Here is a 21,887-nt window from a genome sequence, read left to right as displayed (position 1 = left end):
ATAATTGTTATACTTTGGAACACAGAAACATACATATTTTTAAAAATGTAGTCTATCAACTGGAGCCTTTACTTTGAAACCAAGAAGCTAGCTTTTTCACAGATTACAAATCTTCAACTACATTTTTTCCTCAATGAACAGTAGTGATATGTTTGAGGTTTAAATGAACTAAGCAGTGTATGAATATTGGCTTATGCTAGCTAGTCAGTAAAGAAGTTAAAATTTTATTTTAAAAACTTTATTTCCTTTCCATTATGTCTACCTTGCAGAATACTTTAAGGAAAAATAGAGTTAAGAAAGACTTGGGTTCAAATCTAAGCTTTATAACTCATTTGCTGTAAAGTGGAGGTAGTAACCCCTCCCTCATACATCTTTGTGATAGATACATGAACTAATGGATATGAAATACCTTTTACAGTGCTTGACACTAATCAGTTACTTTGAAAAATCCTTACATTTTTCTTTATCTTTTAGCTAATGAACATTTTCTTGTTTTTATAAATAACAGTACAACATAGATTTTGTCTTCTCATTTCCTGTAATTACACATTCCGTTTGCATTTTTGGCTTTGTGATGTTGACTACTTTTCACTCTACTTTCCTTGTTGCCTGTTTTCCTTTTATTTTTTTACAACTGAGCATTGAAAAGCTGTATGTCTTTAGACTATTAGAGAGTTCATGATGACATTGAAGACTTAATATAAAGAAAGGAAAAAGACTTGATGCTTTCGATTTATCAACTTAGTAAAATATGACATCAATGTATGTTGAAAGATCAGCTTGAACAATGTTATCTGCAAGAAGTCTGAAATTAGTAGAAGCTGAGAGAAAATATCTATTTCTTAACTGGCCTATCAAAACAAATCTAACCCAATATCTTAACTAAACACAAACCCTTGCTTACTGAATCATAAGCAAGAGTTTAAGAGATTGAAAATAGATATTTCCTATTTTCAATTTGAAAATTCAAATTGATTCAGTAAGCAAGGGTTTGTTTAGTTAGAAATTGGGTTAGATTTGTGTTGATAGGTCAGTTAAGAAGTAGATATTTTATAGATAAACACAGATGTCTTATCTATAAATAAAAATAGATGTTTTATAGTTTTATGGGTGAGGATGCTTGTTAAGCAATACAATTCTGTTGCAAAAGTCAGTTAATTAGGGATCACGTGACCATATATCATGGTATTGAATTAGCAAATTCTCTATTAGGCAAGAAATGAGTACAGATCAGTGGTTTTTAAATTCTGCTCATGGAATTTGCGGGGATCTCTTGAGTTATCCCAAGTTCAGGGAGGCTAAAGGCAAGGCTTAGCCTATCTTTGTAACTATCACCCGGAGATATTCTGCTTTTATTGTTTCACATCTTGGTTTTCATGCAGTAAATATTTGAGTAATTGTCAAAAATATGTATTCAACAACTAGTATGCACATTATATGCTAAAAAAGAAACACTATATCTACCCTCACAAAGCCTATTAAATTTGGTTTTATATATATGTATATATATGTGTATATACACACACACACATCAAACCTAACAGCTTTCAATCATTGCATTTATATATATACGTATATACATGCATATATGTATATATATAAATGCACACACATGAAGCTGAAAATAATTCACAAGGCAGTTTATCATCATTGAATGAAGTCACATTTTAAGAAAAAAATTTTCAGAGGTTAACTAGATCTTGAAGATTGTGAGGGACATAGATTAGCAAATAGGCAGAAACAAGGGTTTTCTAGATAGAAAAAGGCAAATGATAAGATATTAGATTAGAGTGATAGTTACAAAGTAGATTGGAATGCCCATAGACGTAAGAATTAGTCAGAGTCTTAGAGGAGGATTTTATGGAGATGGTATAATAAGATAGAAAAGCTGGAAGAAAGGAAGATATGATCTCTGTCCTTGAGAAGCATACATCAGTGACAGAGATCTAAAAATTAGTTGAAAAAGAAGCCAGTAAGTAAACGAAATATCTGCTCCTTGCTTTCCCTAAGTAGTGGGGAAGAATTGCATTCAGTTCTTCCCACTCTCCCACTTGGTCCATCCTTTAGTGATTTAAAAGAAAATAGGGAATGGCTCATTGTGATTAATGGTTTGTGGGTAGGGGTGGAAGGCAAAGGTTGAGAATTTGTCTTATAAAGACAGTTTAGCTCAGACCTGAGCCCCCTGCTCGTTGCCTTTGAGAGCCACGCTTTAAGAAACGAATTGAACCAGACCTGAGTGCTTCTCCCCAGTGTGGTTGACTGACGGTGACAGAAGCTGATTAAAGGCTTTCCCCTGCTCACTCCATTCATAGGGCTCCTTTCCAATGTGAACTCTCTGGTGCACGATCACTTGTGAGCTATAATGGCTCACACAATCATATAACAGCTTTCACACTATCATTGCATTTATAAGATTTCTCCCCACAATGGGTTCTCTGATGTACCACAAGACTGGCACTATAACTGAATATCTTCTCATATCCATTATATTTGTAGGGTTTCTCACAGTGTGAATTCTCTGGTATATAATGAGGCATGAGTTTTGACTACAGATTTCCATGCTTATATTTATAGGGCTTTTGGCATGTGTGAGCTCTGACACAGAATAAGACATTAACTCAGACCAAATGCCTTGTCACACTGCATTCAAAAGGTATGAATTTTGTCACAGTCAACAAATTAAGAGCTCTGATAGATGGTTTCTCCAAACTGCTTCCATTTAAATAAGTTTTTATATGACCCTCTGATGTCAAATAAGACATTTACTTTGAATGAAGGCCTTGCCATATTCATCATGCTTATAAGGATTCTCCCCAGTGTGGATTCTCCAGTAGTTGATAAGGTTTCTGTTGAAACAGAGAGATTTTCCATACTTATTTCAACTGTAAGATTTCTCACTTCTTTGTTCAATGGGACTGGAGGATAGGTTAAAATGTTTCCCAAGATGCTGCCACCTGACCATGTCTGTCCTGTTCATTGTCGTACCCATAGGTGCCCAACCCTGTGCCAGGCATAGCTAGTCAGAGCAAATGGAACCAGAGGGTGGCTCTACTTGGGACAGTTTCTGCAGGAAGAGTACAGCTAACTGTACAGTGCTGTAGGGAAGGAGTGTGGTCCCACCTGCATTACTAGGGTTGGTGACTCCTGGGCAGCTGACCCCTGGCCCAGCTGGTGCACCTGCACATGCCAAACTTATATGTAACTTTAAGTGAAAAAAACAAAAAAACAAAAACACTCTTCTCCTTTAAAACAACAAGCCAATAAAGCAAAAGCAAAAACAAACAAACAAATAAACAAACAAACAAAAAAAACACAAGGACTCAGTGATCCCTGTTGTTCTTTCTACATTAAGGTACAGTGTCCTTGAAATGCTGAGTTCCTACATATGCTCAGCATTAGTCAAGAATGCCGCTGACGATGAAAAAGTTGGGCAATTTTTTGAAAATTAGTAACGATTTGGATTTCAGCCCAGACAGACATATCTCAGTTTAAGGAATTTGAAGCCTTATTTTGTTATGTTTCAAAATATATTTATGAAATGTATCAAAAAATTTGCAGCGAGTCTTACTTGTGGCAAAGTGATAAAGATGATGGTATCAAGTTTTTAGCAAAACATTTTACATTCACGGTAATAATGGTCTAATTTTTCATCTAATTATTGGGTTTGTTTTCTTGACTGTCTTATGACTTCGGTTAAGTAACATTTATTGTCCATGCATGATAGCTTAACCTCTTCACTTTTAAATCGAACATATTCACAATTTTCTCTGTTAGTGTTTTTGTACTCTTGGGCTTTTGAGAAGGAAGATAATAAAGCTTATCAGGAACAAGGGAGAAAGAATGATTCTAAGTCAGAGAAGGGTGACTGAAGAGGTACCATATGACAGAGGATTAGGAAGAGAAGGCTTAGGAAGTTGTGAGTCTGACAATGTCAAGATGGGCTTTCCAGGTGTGAGTAAAATCACAGACTGTATGATACACTGACATATTAGAATCAATGAATTTTAAATTGAATCAAAATAGAAATGTTGTACTTAATGATTAATGTTCATGTACTAGGTATGGTTATGCACATAGTCTAAATAAACCACGAAATTATACCCAGCCTGCATGGGGTCACCAAATCAATCATGAGTCAAGAAATTAACCCAGTGATATGTTCCTCTATGTTCCTCTATTTTTTTTTTTTTTCACTGAACTGATGGATAGTTTGTTTCCAAATAAACAAACCATGTGATAAGGCCAATGTGATCCCAACTGGTCATAGTGTATCAAAGGGAAAACACAATGTAAATGGATTCAATTACTTTTTCCTTAAAATAACTGCAATGTCAGCTTATGAATTCTTTTTGCCATTTCAAACATATACAGTGAACTAAACTATACAAAACAGAAATATTCAATTGATCTGAGGAATAAGTTGACTTACATCATGATCAATCCCTTTTATACACAGGGCAGGGTTCAGAGGAAGATGACAAGTATTTACATCTTGAAAGAACTCTTCTAGTCTGCCAATTTCTTTCTTCAGTACCTCCTGTGAAAAATCATTAGAAAAAGGATTTAAGAAAATGTAAAGAACTTGACTTTTCCTTCAAGTTATAATTTTCTTCTATTGATTAAATGAATTCCTGAATTCAGTGTTGCACACTTGGATGACTTTGGGGTCAGGCAGGTGATGTATTCAGGCATGAGAAGACAATGGGCTAAAGACAATAGGGCATGTTGGAGAAATGGGAAACTAAAGCATGCATGCCCTTTCTAAAAGACCTCAAATTCAATTAAAAATAAAAAACAGTCAAAGCACTGTACTGTTTAAACAAAACATAAAAGGCTGGACTTGACCTGCATAGCCAACCCTGCTTTATGTAATTATTAACATGATCCTTTTCTGATAATTTTCTGAAATCTGAGTTTGTGACTCTCAAAATTACACTCAATAGTTAATAGTGCATTTTACAAAAAAATTACGTACAATAGTAACAACAATGACAAAAATCAATTGTGTAATGCTGTCAGAAATAATAATATGCAGGAACAAATAGTTTACTGGATGTCAATGAGTATATTTCTGATATTTCCTCCCTCCTACACTCCACTATACTCATGGCAGGTCAGATATCACAAACAACACCTTTAAATTGTGCATCCTATGACAAAAGAGATAGGAAATAATAACAATTCATCACAAAACAAGCAAAGCTTCTTTTAGTCCACTTTCACATATACACAATGGAGTACTATCCAACCATAAAAAAGAATGAGATCCTGTCATTTGCAACAACATGGATGGAACTGGAGGTCATTATGTTATGTGACATAAGCCAGACACAGAAAGACAAATATCACATGTCCTCACTTCTCTGTGATAGTTTAAATTTAAAACAATTGAACTCATGGAGACAGAGAGTAGGAGGATGGTTACCAGAGGCTGAGAAGGGTCATCAGTGCAGCAGGAGGCAGGGGGATACAGAGTTAATGGATATAAAAAAGTAGTTAGAAAGAGTATTAGAAAGACTTACTATTTACTAGCATGAGGTAACTATGGTAGAAAATTTTTTTTGTGCATTTTAAAATTGAAAATTAAAAAAGAAACTTTTTGAGCCCAATGCAGAAGACAAGGATATCATATTAATAATGTTCACTCAGCTCAAGAGTTTCTTAGCTTTTACTCCTGGCTTATTGGCAAATAATAGAATCCACAGCTCCCAGAATCCAGAAGAGCAAAGAGGAAAGACAAAAATTGCATTACAGCCCTATGTGTGTGGTTGTTCTCCTTTGCTTCATCTATACTTGGGTTTGCCTGCTGGATATCATGGAGAGGAATCTATGCTCCCTTCATTTAAGTAAAATTTCTTCCCAGTTCATATAGTTATGCTTAATTAGTGCTTTTTAAAGTAGAAAAATAGCTATTAGTAACTTAAATTGTGAGAAGTTATTATTTCTTAAATTGTGAGAAATTATAAATGCCTCTCCCACCTCTTCCTTTTCCTCTTCTTGTTTTCCTATGTAAAGAGATGTTATCACAAAAGCAGCCAGTCAAGGCAAGATAAATATATTTACCTGAGTGAATAATGTCAGTATCACTCTGGTACTTGAAGCAAATGATCAAAAAAAGTTCCAGAATTATTTAACTATAATGTATATCTTAAACATATGAGGGATTTTAAAACATAAGAGATAAAGACCAAACCTTCACACAAACTTCTGTAAATTTTAAATCAATTTATTTAACTTGCCATCAACTTTTTGTCTACCATTAGAAAATAATTAAAGAACTTATAGTAACACTTAAAAAATCATATAACTTTTTTTTTTTTTTTTTTTTTTTGCATTGCTTATCTTGTTATATGCCTTAAGGCTCCACTGTGTACTGGAGTTTATATACCTCCCATTGAAGAATAAATTCCAAACTTTTGCTTTTTTATTTTCCATTTTCTCCCAGGAAGGTGAAGTAGCATAGTTTCTGGCACTTCTACTAAACGAAGAGACTTCCAGCAAGAAAAATCCTGGGCTGAGGAAGAATTCTGGGACACTTTGCCTACTACTATTTTTATATCATTTTGTTGAAAATTCTTGTTGATTTTAGATTATAAGTGGAGAGAAACTGAGTTCCTTTGAGGACAAAACTCATGTTTTGGTCATCTTTCTATCCTTAACCCCTAGTCTATAGTAGGTAGTTAATTATTATTGAATAACATTCTTAATACAATGAATGAATGTCCACTCTCTCCCTGCATCTAGAATGTTGAACTTGAGAGAAATTACTTAATGGTGTATATCAGTATAGGGAACTAGTGATGCAGATAATTAAAAGTAGCAAATATTCTTCCAAGAAAAATAATAGCCAGGTCCATTATTATAAACACTGAGAAGGAGGCACATATTTTGACTAGTATCGATAGATCTTAGTATAAAAAGTATTACTATTCTTAAGGCCATTGATTTATTTCATTTAATTCATCTTATTTGTTGCGTGAAAAATGTTCTTTGCTGAGCAACAACAACAAAAGTGCCCTAAAACATCTCCTCATGTATTTCTCCATGAGTCTGAATTGTGCCGCCATATTGACGCGATTACTTTATCAGGCTTGTTTAGTCAAACTGCCTATAAAGTTGGTCTTTTCTTTTCAGGTTCTGTTTGTGTGTCACATGGCTATTCAGGCCAAAAAACCATGTCCTGGTGATTGACATTATCATTAACTTAAGAATAGTAGGTGGGGAAAAAAAAACTTGACTAAAGTAATTGATTTAAGTATCTTACATCTAAGTGTACTCAAGGAATTTGCTTTGTAAACAATGAAATTAAAACTTAATTTAAACCAAAGTTAAAAAAATTACTACCTGAAGATTAATATCTCAAAAAACTTGACTAAAGTAATTGATTTAAGTATCTTAGTCAAGGAATTTGCTTTGTAAACAATGAAATTAAAACTTAATGTAAACCAAAGTTAAAAGAATTACTACCTGAAGATTAATATTTCAACAAACCTGTCTTTGATGGTCATTGGCAGACTTGACTTTTTCCCCAATATCTCCCAGAATTTTGATAAGTTTCTGCTCCTTGGAAAACTCATCACTCAAAGCTTTACCTGCACAGAATTGGAGAGCAGCTAGTAGCTTCTGATAACAGCTTTTAAAATAAGCTTCATTTTCTGCATCCTTTAGCAGCCTGAAGGAAAGAGCGAGAAAAAAATTCTTGTATCTAAAGCTGATTTTTTAACCACCTCCAGCTGGAGCAATAAGTGCATTTCAAACTAATCTGTATTTGGTGGCTTTGGGCAGTTTAATAGCCTAGAATGGAGAAAATGTTGTTTATTCATTGACAGTCATCAAGTTCCATCTGATAGTTAATGAGATTCCAAGAGTGAAGAATCAATAAGAGATCTGCTTTTCTTCATTTCAATTCACAACACATCTTTTCTCTTTTCAGTCCTCTTAATTCTAGTGTGTACTAGATCAGTTTAAAAATACTTAAAAAAAAAGAGTACTTTTTAAAAGTATTTTTAAACTGATCTAGTACATAAATATAACTCTATAACTATCCAACTGCTACATACATGATAAAAAGAATAGTTATTTTGCACAGACAAAATCAACAATTTTTTACCAAAATAATTAAAGAAATACTATATTTTAGGGTTGGGGTTATAGGGATTGTCAGAATTGTTTAGGTAATTTGTACATATAATACTCTTATTCCTTATTCTATTGAAATGAACTTGTTCTCTTATGAGCAATGTATTTGCTTCTCTCTGGTTCAAGGAGGAAAAACTCAGTTTGATTCCTTGCTCAAAATAAAACCAAGCAGGGGAGAGTCACATCCGAAAACTGAGCAGGGGAGAGTGACCACATCCTAAAAAACATAAAAGCTGATAAAACTCGGTGTATTCAGTTGTGATTATTTTCCTTGGAGAGTATACCTCATTCAAACCCTGCATCCCTGCCAAGATTACATGTTCTCCTGGTGAGATGTGGTTCAAGATCCATGACTTTTTACTCGACGTGTAAAGAGTTTGTTTTTGTACACTGCAGAATTGAAATCATAGAGTGCTGGAGATGAACACGAGAGGCCAATTGTTCTATTCCTGTATTTTCGGGCACAGAAACTTTAAATGACAAGAGAAATTAACATGCCCCTTAATTTTAAACACTACGGAAAAGGTTGAACTACGAAGTTTTGGTTGGAAGGTTACTCAGTTCTGTGTCAGTGACTTTCACTATAAGGAAGCAGTAAATCCTAAATATTGTAGTTTTTATCTATTGCCTCTGTCTATAAGATTGTAGAAAATAGCTGGCCACTCTTTTTTAAGGATTACAGAAATCCTTTTCAAAAGATGCCGTAACCTGGGAGAGGCAATATTGCTTATGCCAAAAATGTTTAAAAATAAAAAGTTTAAGGTCAAGGGACCAAGAAGTATCAAGTAAGACTTGCTATTAAAAGACTGGGCTTTTAAGATGCAGGCAATGTGATTTTGCACAAACTGTGAAGTAAATCTTAAAATGCCAGAGACCTGTTTACCCTAATGTCTGCAATATCCAGCTGTGATTCAATTTGGTATTATTTTGTATACATACCTTAATGCTTTATAAAGTGTAAGTTATGACAACATTAAAATGAGGATGAATGCATAAAATCTAGATGATTAAAGAAGATTTTGACAGTATTAAGTGTGGTAGGCAGTAAGGAAGAGGGAAAGAAACATAACCCAGGTGACTGAGCAAATTTTTTATAGGATGTCACGGAGGTATTTAAGTGAAGTGAATTATAGTGGACTCAGATACAGAGATAGTCAGCAACCTCAGCTAGCAAAGAATGGAGATTTTCTTGAAAATTAGAACTTTTCTACATTTCTTCATGCATGTAGTTGCTTCTGGTCACATGATGAGGGACTTGCTAGAGCCACAGGAAAAGTACAAATAGTTCATATTCCATCAGTCTACCAGCAGGACAGAACAGAGTAATCACACCATCCCAGCCCTCTTTGCCTCATAAACTCCTTCAATCCAGGCCTTAATTTTAGTTTTCAACAGCAGGATATTGCCCATCTCAGGGACTGTCCTAGAATTTTACTCACTTGTGTATTTTCTGTGGGTCAAGAGGGGAAACAACATCCAGTAACAGAAAAGAATTGAGCTACACGATAGAGATGAGTGATTTCAGATCACTCCAGGGCTTTCCCTTCCCATTTCATCTTGTATATTTTGCTTCTTTGTTTGGGCTGAGGTATGTGGATCAGGAGACTGATTTTTAGTGAGCACAGGTGGATTCCAGAATATGAATTTTTCAAGTGTATTTAGGACTCTGGGACAAATAAAGACTACAATTCAATACCTAAAATATAATTGTTAATTTTAAGATTTTAATAGTGTGGCTAAGAAATGAAAAGCATGCCTATTTAGCATTAGCAACTTTATTTTACCTCTCAGTGGCTAAGAGATTTATTTAGTATTTTCCTCAACTGAGGAACTTGATACGTTATACAATCCTTGCAACGATAATTTTTTCTGACTAGCCCATTTTTAGAATATTGATTTGCTCTTTCAGAAATAGCAGCACTAACTTGAATTTTGCATATAAAGAGCATTATATGGGGCAAGTCTGCAGATATGCACATTCCAGTCAGTTTTCTGCAATATATGTTTATCAATAAACTACTTCGTAACAACTCAAATATAAAACTATTCACAAAGGAAACGAGTTTAGAAAATGATTAAAACAATACCCTAGATGTTGTATATATTTTCAGAACACTTAAATTTATGACAGGAGCCCATAAGGCATGAAGCTGACTTGGTTTATACCCCTACCATAATTTATGAGGTTAATCATTCTGATAATTTCCAAAGCAGTCTCTTTGGAATGTTATATACTCATGATGTTCCCACTGTTCCCACACTGTGTGGTAGATTTCATTATTGTTCTCAGCTCCATGTTTTTCTCCTCTGTAGAAGATTATACAGCTAGACTTTTTGTCATGTGACTTCCGGTACCTTCTTGTAGGTAGAATATACTTCTTTATCCCTTGTCAGGTTGGTCATGTGATTCGCTTTGGTCAACAGAATGTGACTGGATGCAACCTATACTCGTGACCACAGAGACGCTTTACATGGGCTATTGTGATTTGGTCTGGCCTCTGGTTTGGTTTAATTTTGCTTCTGCTTTCTTCTGGGAGAACAGCATGTCCCAGTAAGGGGCTGTTCCTTTAGTCCTGGAATGAGAAGACAATGTGGAGCCAAGCTGAGCATTGATGCACAGAGTCAGGTGGAGCCAAGCAGGACGACAGCAAGTCTGCAGCCTGAGTCCTACATGAATGAGAAATAAACTTTGTTGCCATAAGCCACTGAAACCGTGGGGCTGTTTGTTGCTATGGTAAAAACTAATGAATATGCCAACTTTCTTTGTCTTTCTTTTCTTTTTCCACTTGTTTGTTTGAGTTGCCTTTAGAATGGAAAACACATTTTTTAAACATTCTCGGGGGGTATCCCTGAGGATATTTTGGGGCAAATCTAATTACTGAAAATAAACAAAAGTCATCTGGAGCCAAGTCTGGTGAATTGATGAATAGTCAATTTGAGTACAATATTTCAGATCAAAAAACTGTAAAAGTAATTAACATGTCTTTTTTCATGGATCATAAAAAGTCCCAAAAGGTATTCCAAAAATGATTTGATCCAGCTTATTTGGACATGTATATTCTGTGACATTGCTAAAATTTTATTGTTATTTTATTGTTACTAACATACTTCTTGACTCATTTAAAAGTGTGAATAGGCCTATGTACCATCTGTTGCTTTGTCTGGCCAAATGTCTGAGTATCTGATAGGAGATGCTCTCTGAGTGAAAATGTTGTAGTAATAAGGGGCAAACACAAACTTTTTTAGGGCTTACATAACACAGGGCAAAACAAAGGGTCTGATGGCTGAGGACAGTGAAGGAGACGGTACATGTGGCTGTTCTTGGGAACTAAGACCTTCAGCTCTACCCTAATGGTAATATCTGAGGACTGAAATGGCTGAAAGGGGGCCAGTGGCTTTGGATGAGGAAGCATCTGTGTTAGCATATTGAGTGTTACTTTCCCTTGTTGCCCTGGAGTTGGCTACCAAGACCTAAGAGTGAAGAGATAATAGTTACCCTATATTTCAAAAGGGTGGCAAAAATTGACAACAAGGAGACAAAAACAAGTAAACGAAAAACCAATTGGGGGTCAGATAACTCTTCAAGGCTTATTAGGAAATGGATAAAATGGCTATGGTACAACAAGCATTATCTCCTCCATATATTTACAGGTGAGGGTGTTTGAGAGTCATGACTCATTAGCCCAGTGAGGAATAGAGTGAGTCCACAATGTTCACTTAACCTTTCCAAGTCCAGTGGGGAAGGAAGCTCAAATTGAGCCATTTATAGTGATTTGAGTGTATGCGGTAAGAGACTGTTACCCCAGTTTAGACTTCTGCTCTGAAAGAGAGTTTGTTGATTTTCCCTAGGCTTCTGTGAACATGAAGAAAAAGCAAGACCAGGATGGAGAAAAGGCGTGGCAAAGGAGAAACCTGCATTCCTGCACCCCTGCAGTTTGACAAAACAGGGGTTTGTGGGGTGGATGTTACTCAAGGTTTAAATAAACTCATAAAAGGTAATTATATGTGATCCACTCTTTGTATAGGTAGAGGTTGAGCCAGAGCTAAATCTCCTGGTGGGGAGGTTCTCCAAGGCTTCCCAAAGAACTCACTCGTGGTAACCCCAAGGTAGCCAGCTTTGACCGTGAAGCCACAGGGGGCCTTGGTGGAGGATCTGAGCTCACAGACAGGGGACTGCAATCGCTTGCCCTATCAAGTGTGAGGGTCACTTTTCTCTTTCTCCTTTCCTCCCACTCATAGCTAAGAAAAGGTACAGCCAACAGAGAAAGAGCAGAAGAGTGAAATAATAGATCATATCTTCTATTCCTAAGCTAGATATTGGCTAGTATTGGAGTCTAGGGGTGTGAGGCTGGGAGGTGGATGGGGCGGGTGAGATATCTGTCAAGTTAGAGGAGAAAATGAAGTTTTAAATTGGACAAGATGGGTTGAAGTTTTTTTGTCTAAAAGTATATACAAGGAAACTATAGAATCTAGCCTGGTTTTGATTAGGGAATGTGAAAGGGAAAAGGTAGTATTTTTAAAATCGTTAAAAGTTTTGAGACCTACTGTACTCAATCAGTTTAATAAAAACTAGCTGAGACAGTTAAAAACCTAAGAGTCAGAAAGAAGTGCAGCTTCAGGAAATGTCCTAATTGCATTTCAGGCAAGAAAACCCTAAGATGCAGAATAAGGGGGACCTTATTCTGGGGCAGTAGGATTTTGGGGAACCTTGACCCAAAACTCTTGAGAATTAGGCTGAGATCATTCTCTTTGCCTCTCTTTATTCCCTCGCCACCACTTACTGCTCCAGATCAGGGCTTGTTTTGTTTGGTTTCATTTGTGGATGAGCATGGCTAAGCAATGAATTGTATTAAAAAAAAAACTTGTGTCTTTAGCAATAGGTTATTAACACTGCATATATATGAGTATATAGGTATATATTTATATCATAATTAGTTGTTTGTCATGATATTTAAGTAAAATCCTTAACAGTTATGGTCAGTCACATATTTAATGATAAGCTTAAAATTAGTCATAGATGGTATCTGTTTGTGCAAACACCTACAAGGAAGAGTACTTTTACACAGCAGTGTTGCACTCAGGGTCAGCTGGTAGCTATGGAGGGAAAAAACTATGTTGAGCAGGTAAGTTTCCCTGAAGTTTCCTGCACCTGTAATAAGAAATCAGAGCTCTTGCATTCATCTCACAGAAAAACATGGTCAACCCAGGAGCCTGATGCAGGATAGGTGAGCCCCCAAATTGGGGTTTAATCTGGCAGGGATCTTGGCTTCACACAGGGAAGAAGTCAGGCCAGGTGCAGTGGCTCATGCCTGTAAACCCAGCATTTTGGGAGGCTGAGGCGGGCTGATCATGAGCTCAAGAGATTGAGACCATCCTGGCCAACATGGTGAAACCCTGTCTCTATTAAAAACACATAAAAAATTAGCTGGACGTGGTGGCGGGTGCCTGTAGTCCAAGCTACTCAGGAGGCTGAGGCAGGAGAATTGCTTGAGCCTGGGAGACAGAGGTTGCAGTGAGCCGAGATTGTGCCACTGCACTCCAGTCTGGTGATAGAGTGAGACTCCGTCTCAAAAAAAAAAAAAAAATTCAAGGGTGACCCAGAGGTGTTAGCAACTTTTATTGAAGCAGCAATGTAGAGCAACAGCAGAGGTATTGCTCCTTGCAGAGCAGGGCTACTCGTAGCAACAGCAGAGGTATTGCTCCTTGCAGAGTAGCAGCTCAGAGGCAGTTTTGCAGTCGTATTTATATCCACTTTTAATTATACGCAAATTAAGGGGTGAATTTTGCAGAAATTTTTAGAAGTGGTATGGTCACTTTCAGGCCATTGGGTTGTTGCCATGGAAAGGAACAGTAACATTTGGGTGTTGTCATGGCAATGGCAAATTGACATGGCACACACAATTACAGAAAGCTTCTTCTGCCCCATTCTTGTTTTAGCTAGTCCTCAACTTGGTCCAACGTCTGAGCCCCACCGCTGGAGTTAAGTCTTGCCTCCTACCTCAAGCCTACATGTAAATACATAAAACTCCTTTCAGCCTACTCATATGTTAACATGTAACATATGGTCACATGTTCCAGCCTACTCACATGTTAACATGTGACATGTTCACATGTTAAATTTATCAAATAATGGGGTTTAAGAGAAGGGACTGTCCTCTTTGCATTACAAAATACACTTACTGCTTTAGTGTAAAGTTAATTTATCATTTTTCTAAATTAAGCACTCCGCTGTGAATAGCTTACTAGTAACCCCCCTCTCCCTCCACCACTACCCTGCATATATGCTTGTTAATTATATAAACAGAAGAAACAGGTGGAATTTTAGCCCTGGGCACACTTTGGAAGACACAGCTATCTATGAGGCCCTTCTGTATCCCACCTCCATTTTTGTTCATTCTGGTTTTCTCCTTTCCTGATCCCCAAGAAAGCCTTAGCTCCAGCCACTTTTCCTTTGTCAAAATCTCCACCTTGTTCTGCTCTCTTCTGTGACATCCTGAGCTTCCAAATAGTCCTTGTCCTTCCCACTCCAGCTGAACACATTCCCTGAGTGTAATTTTACTCATATTCTCAGTGGAAGAATATTACAAGAGCATGGAGCTGAACAATACTTTGAGGTAATTTCTCCCACCCTTACATTTATTAGGTGAGGACACTGAGTGATAGAGAAACTTGGCCAAAGACCTATGACAAGAGCCCAGCATTCTGGACAACTCAGGGCTCCTTGCAAAGCACCATATTCTGTGTTCTAAAATCCATCGAAACATGATTTGAAAGACTGTTTTCTACTTTCACCAACTCTGGCAAGAACCTGCATGCTTTGGTTCTTCACCTTCCTCCTCTGTCAAATGTTGGCATTGGTGAGGTTTAGTAAGCTGCCTTCCAGTTCCCGGGCTCTGCAATTTTATTCTTTTATGAAATTATCAAGCATTTACTCTGTGCCAGGTGTTTCCGAGCATGTTGCATAGCTGTTTTAGTCACTCCTTAGCTCAGCTCCGGGTCATCTGATTTCTTCCTTCTCACAGATGAGGATATAGTGATTCATGGAGGTAGAGTAAATTGCCGAAAGTCATCCACCCAGTGGAATGGGGATTCGGATCCAAGTGTGTCTGACTCCCCAGCCCTTGCTCTTCAGCCTTGTGCTGTGCCACCTCCTGATGTCTTAACATGGATACCAGCTGAGGGGTTAGCCCGAGACTCATGCAATCTAGGAATTATCTTCTGCCACCTTCCTGCCCTGTTTTTCTTTCATCTTTTTCTCTTGCTTCCTGGTTCCTAACACTCGGAAGTCTCATGTTCTCCAGGTTGCCTTCTTTCTTTCCAAAGGCTTCATTCCAACTTTATATGTATGTATGTGTGTGTGTGTGTGTGTGTGTATTTTATACATACATACATTGATATATTTATATATATGTATAATATATGTATATGTGCTTATGTATATGTATGTGTGTGTGTGTGTGTGTATATATATATGTATTTTTTTGAGACAGGATCTCACTCTGTTACCCAGACTGGAGTGCACTGGTGTGATCATGGCTAACTGCAGCCTTTACTTCACAGGCTCAACTGAACCTCCCACCTCAACCTCCAGAGTAACTGGGACCACAGGCATGCACCACCGTGTCTGGCTAATTTTTAAATTTTTTGTAGAGGTAGGGTCTCCCTATGTTGCCCAGGCTGGTGTGGAACTCTTGGGCTCAAGCGATCTGGCCTTGGCCTCCCAAAGTGTTAGGATTTCAGGCATGAGCCACCTTGCCCAGCCTTAAATATAACTTTGTGTGAAATACTGATAAGCAGGGATACTTTTCTGTCCCTTACACAGCCTACAAAAATAATAGAATTGTGGAATCTGTTCTGATGATGCAAATCATACACCCGACTCACTTCTCCTCCACCCCTTCTTCACTTGAGAAAGTGGGACCAACATCACAGCTTCAAAGGGTCTGGCTTCCTTGGTTTATTTAGACAAATGGCAGTGGGTGGCATTGGGAGAGTAGATGGGAGAAGAGGCTGCATTGAAACACCCTGATTGCATTTGGGAACCTAAGAATCCTGATGAACTGTGCACATTCAACAGATGTGCTTGAACTACCCATTTTAACTGGGCCTGGGGTTCAAAATAACTCAAAATGTAGCAGAAAAGAAATGGGAAGTCTCTAACATCAGCACATGTGCCGTAATAAAATACATTTTGCTGGACACATAATTAATGCTGGAATCCATGCTCATGGAATTTTAAGTTAGTTCAATAGGTGTCTACAGTTTTCCTTACTCTTTGAAAATGTGGTTCTGAACTCAGTGCCCAACTCAGTCCTTTTTTAAATAAAATTCTATTTTTTCTTCTAAATACCTGTATAGTTACTTTAAAGGCAATGTAAGCATCTTTTTCATAAAGTTTCCTTAACAAAATTTCTTTTAACAGCAAGGCAATTCCTTTGCTATATGAATGTTTCATAAGAATAGCAAACTAATAATAAAATTCTCCTTTACCCCTGAGCCTTTTGTTCTTGCACAGCCCTCTGGTGAAAGCTGGATAATCATCATATTGCGCAGTGAACAATTCATGTGTTTGAACACAGCCGGAGAGGCAGGTTTATAGGTGCAAGCCGAAGCTGGCTTTGAAATACCTAGTTTTCCTGCAACCTCAGCTTCAAATCACAGCTGGGGCAGGTGCTTCTCCCTTCATTCTTCAGAGTTACAAACAGTGAGGCTCATTCTGTAAAGGTATTAAAGGTTCCCTGGGACATTATCCATAAGATCTGGAGTTGTGTTTGATGTCCTGAGAAAATGTCTGCAACATTCTCGTTCATTGTCATGAGAGAACTTGTTCCCTGAAGTTGGCTGGCACCATTTAATCCCATTCATTTTGGAAACTCAGTAAGAAATTAGTGTTGTTCTATGAGGCCTCCACAACCTACTTGGCTAATTTTCTGTTGACTTATGTTGTGTAATTTACTTATCCTTGTGCTAATTTTCTGTTGACTTGTGTTATGCTGTTGTTGCTATTGTTGTTCAGGTTGTACCTTACAGGCAGGGATACTTGTCCTGTCCACTCTATCACTTCATTTCAAATGTTCTCTCTGTAACTGCGCAAGCAATTTAACAGTTCCAACCCCAGCCTTTCCATTTGTAAAATGTGATAATCATGTCTGTCCTGTCATTTAATCAATGCTTTTGTTTTGGACTGAATTATGTCCTCTCCCAAAACTCATATGCCAAAGCCCTAACTCTCAAGGTGACTGAATGTAGAGACAGGGCCTTTAAGAAGGTAATTAAGGTTAAATGAGGTCATAAGATTGGGGACCTAATCCCATAGGGCTGGTGTCCTCATGAGCACTGGGAGAGAGCAGGAGAGCACACGCGCACAGAGAAAGGCCATGTGAGGACGCAAGGAGAAGGTGTCTGTCTACAAGCCAGGAAAGAGAGGCCTCACCAGAAAGCAAGCTTGCTGGCACCTTGATCTTGAAATTCCAGCTTCCAGAACTGTGAGAAAATACATTTCTGTTGTTTCAGTCACCCAATCTGTGGTATTCTAGGAAACCCTAGCAGACTGATACAGTTTCCAACTTAGAACTCTTTTTTTTTTTTTTTTTTTTTTTCAATTCAGGCTATGCTCATCTATTTATAAAATAGCACACTTACATTTTCCTAAGGCATTTTAACCTTAACATGTCTGATTTCATCATCATTCTCCCCAATACCTGCTTCTTCACCTGAATTACTTATCTCCATGAATAGGATGGCTAGCCTTCCATCGCCCTAACTAAAAATGAGGCCGTTATCCTTGGCACTTCTCTCACCTTCATCCCCAACATCAAGTTTTCTACCATGTCCTATTATGTTTACCTTCAAAATAGCTCTCAAATCGAGTTTCTTCTTTCTGTCCTTGCTGACAGAGTTTAACTGAGGCCTTCATTTCTGGTACCCAGTTTTCCCGTTACCTGTGAATTTTTTCCCACCCTCCCTTCCTTTTTTACTTAGTCTAATGAAATCTAATTCTAGGGATTAAAATAACCTAGCCTTCGGGATAAAATAGAAAACCCTTAGTATAACAAATAGAGCACTTCATCATTTGTCTCTCTCGGGTCTTTAAGTCTTGTCTCTTATTTCCAATCATGTTCTTCCACCCCAGACATCAAGTACTACCTTTGGTAACTTGAATCTTCTCAGCTTTCTCAAGCTATAATGCTTTTGCCTTCCCCCATCCTCTGTGTCTGAAATGATGCATCCATACAACATCTGTGTATCTTTTAATGTTCAACTTAGCACATTTTCTAAAAAAATCTTCCTTAGATTTCAGGCTTGGGCAGGTACGCATTATCCACCCCGTAAGGGTGAAGTACTTTCCTCTATTCATTGTTCTTATTAACAGTTATTTTGTGTTTTTTAAAAATTGTGTTTTAATTTTTTTAAAATGTCTTTCTCCTACTAGACTTTAAATCCTTTCAGGACAGGACTGTAGCTTTACACCCTTGTGGCTCAATAGTTTCTCCTTGTGACAGAGTCGGCAGTTAATATTTCTTGAATAAATGAATTAAATACTACTAAATAAATAAATCCCGTCTTCTAAAATTTCTTTTATTTATTGATTAAAATTTTGGAATATGAGCCCCAACTAACCTAGTAATAGCTTGGGAAATATAGAATCCTAAGAAATTACATTTTCACATGCTATTTCCTTTAATCTCCGAAGAGTTTGCATATTACACATACATGCATATACTTAAAATCTATTTATTAATGTAGACATTAATTACAAACTGACTAAAATTAATTTATATTTGAGAATTTTGAAAGACTCCAAGAGAATACTAGAGTTTCTCTATCATATCGTGATTTAAGGATTCAGATCAAGGGGAAAAATTTGGTGGAATTATTACTGTTTAAAAATAATTGCATAACTAAGTGAACTTAGTTGTTGAACACCCATCATTGGTAAAGTTGCATTAGCTAAGAATCATCCCACAAAGTACTTTTCTATCTGATAAGCCATGTCATTTTAGAATTGGATATTTTTCATCTCAGGGGGAATAAATTATAAATGTAAGAAAAAAATGGTGTGTGTGTGTGTATGTCTGTGTTTGTGTGTGTGTGTGTGTTGGGGTGGGGGGGTGAGATTGAGAGAGAGAGATTCTATTTAGTTAAGTAATTCAAGCATTTATCTCTAAAGAATTTTCAAAAGCCTGTTGTAAGAAGTTTAGATTGACTGCTACTAACAATGTTGGTGCAAAAAAAAGTCAGACTCTAAAACCCAGTCTTATTTAAGATATAAGCAATTATAGCAATAACCCAAAAAGGTGGCAATATCTACCAAAGTTAAAATAGCCTATAACAATCTATGGGTGGCTTTTATTCCTATTGTTATTTTCATTTTTGCTCCTCTTTAGAAAAAAGTCTTTTCACATTGGACCATTAGGTTCTTGTGTTCTTATGAGATTCTCCCTTCATAATTATCCTTTAAGAAAAGTTTTAAGAGCTTTGCTTTAATGAGACTCTTCTTTGTCTCTGAAATCATCAGTAGAGGTTGGATGATCGTGCTTAAAGGGCAGATAACTGAAATTGCTTTGGAATTAATTGGTTAGCAATTTTCTTTGTTTCTGACCAGAAAAAAAGAACAAGTATTTACTGTTCACATTTCTTAGAAAATGGCATTAACTCAACCAGAATTTAAAAATCATTCATTTGAATTATGAATCAAATATTTACATGCTCTATCTTCAGAAGGATTCTAATACTGTTCCTAAAATAGTATTTTCCTCTATGTTAGTATTTTATGTTGGACAAATTCAATAATGCTTAGCTCATCTTCTTATTTTTATGCTTTACTTTTTTTTTCTTGTTTTCTTGATTTCAATTAGCAACAGAAGAAATTAACTGGCTTATTGTAGTGCTTTTCTAATTACTTTGTAATGATTTTTTATTTTCACAAATTGGGAAAATAGAGTAATGAGATAGTACATTTTTGATGAATTTCGCTTGTTTTCTTTCCCAAGAATTCTGGAATGGTATAAATAGACAGGGAATTCAGCAAGAGAAAGTCTCCTGTTTTTACATGGTAAATTCTGCTTCAGGATGTCTCATTACCAGTTCTGTTTCTCTTTCTTGGACTGGTAATGTCTGTGTCAATTAAAAAATTCTAGTATCAGTTTTAAGGCCTTGAAATATAGGCAAAGAACAGGCTAAGGAGTTGGCTATATCTGGGTTGGAAACATGGTTGGACCATTTAAAGGCTGTGTGACTTTTGGTCTCTGACTTAACTTCTCTGAATCTCAATAGTACCTAATGATACTCAATTGACAAGGTTGCTGTGATAATTAAATGATGTAATTTAGAACAGTACCTAATGAATGTGTGATATTAATATCTGCTCAGTGATAATAGTTGTTGTTCTTGGTATTCACAAAAATAGGCAGTTTGAATACTAGCTCAGATTGTTCCACATTTCATAAATATTTTTGGTGTGTGACTCATTTTACCAAAAATGTTTTGCCAAATATTTTTGAAATATATTTGGCAAATATGAAACCCAATGAAAAACTTCAACTTTCCTCAATCCAAATACCTGCTAAATTAAAAGTATTACTTATTTTATACTATTTAGCCCACATGCTCAGTTTGACAAAAACAATTAAGAAAAATGGGAGAGCACTTTCTCAATTGTTTAAGACAAAACTGGTTTCAAGGATATTCAAGTCCTGTACCTTCAGTTAGTTTCATGTCATTGTCAAAAGCATCAGTGAAACAACTACTGTAATAAAAATTAGAATAAGTGTATAATAATCATAACAATAGCAGTAATTGAAGTCAAGTCGCCACTGTAAGAACAGAAATAGGATGAATTCAGCAGGCACTCTACTGCAAGGTTACTCTTACTAAGATCAAAGATAGCTGAGCATTTTTCTTAGTTTCTGGACAAGTACCGAATAGCTGCTCTAGATACATTATTTCTACTTGATCCTTATCACTGGGGTGGTTGTTTCAATATCTGATCTGAATTGGGCAAGCAGGCAAAGAAGTAGCAGACCTGAGCACCAGCCGGAAATCAACACCGGGTACTTCAGTACCGTATAAAAGGTCCACAGACTGGTCCAGATACAAAGGGCATTTTTGTCTTTTGATAAGACACATGTGCTATCACTTCCAGGTTAAAGTTTGTACAGTATCAAAGAGGATAATTATTTCTTGCAGTGTTTTTCCAAGCATGTGAAATTAAACAACAACAATAACAAAAACAAACCTACGAACATCATCTGTAAATCAGACCTGGACTCTGGACAGATTTATGGAAATAATCTAGTTTAGAAGTTTCTTTAAAACATCGTAAAAGCAGGACACATTTTTAAAGCAAAATCTTACTTAGAACCATCTTCCTTCCTCACCATGCACCCACAGGAAAAAATCAGATAAAAAATGATTTGCCCTACTGAGAGGGCAGTAGGCAGCCTAGACTGCTGCTTGTTTTGGTTTCCCCTTTCACACTCTGAGAGAGCTCTAAAGAACCTTGTGATTTGGAGAAACACATTTTTAAAAAACTGAAATAGGCTGCGTGCGATGGCTCATGCCTGTAATCCTAGTACTTTTGGAGGGTGAGGCGGGTGGGTCACCAGAGGTCGGGAGTTTGTGACCAGCCTGGCCCACATGGTACTCAGGAAGCTGAGGTGGGAGAATCGCTTGAACCTAGGAGGTGGAGGTTGCGGTGAGCCGAGGTCACGCCACTATACTCCAGCCTGGGTGACAGAGTGAGACTC

The 21,887-nt window shown here is 36.9% G+C and overlaps 1 protein-coding gene across 3 annotated transcripts in view; it reads right to left on the bottom strand.

Moving 5' to 3' along the window:
- PIK3C2G (phosphatidylinositol-4-phosphate 3-kinase catalytic subunit type 2 gamma) overlaps positions 1–21,887 on the bottom strand; it is a 403,430-nt gene that overhangs the window by 160,851 nt on the left and 220,692 nt on the right. For all 3 annotated transcript variants that reach the window (XM_030939123.1, XM_030939124.1, XM_030939125.1), the window contains 2 exons: positions 7,492–7,672; positions 4,430–4,537 (listed from right to left, as the gene is read on the bottom strand). In XM_030939123.1, the coding sequence (XP_030794983.1) occupies positions 4,430–4,537; positions 7,492–7,672 (289 nt within the window). The remainder of the gene's footprint in view (positions 1–4,429; positions 4,538–7,491; positions 7,673–21,887) is intronic.

Source organism: Rhinopithecus roxellana, chromosome 10 (genome assembly GCF_007565055.1).
Source record: "Rhinopithecus roxellana isolate Shanxi Qingling chromosome 10, ASM756505v1, whole genome shotgun sequence".
NCBI lineage: Eukaryota > Metazoa > Chordata > Mammalia > Primates > Cercopithecidae > Rhinopithecus > Rhinopithecus roxellana.
The sequence above is the reverse complement of the archived record's forward strand: the minus strand, read 5'-3'. Positions and strand labels throughout refer to the sequence as shown.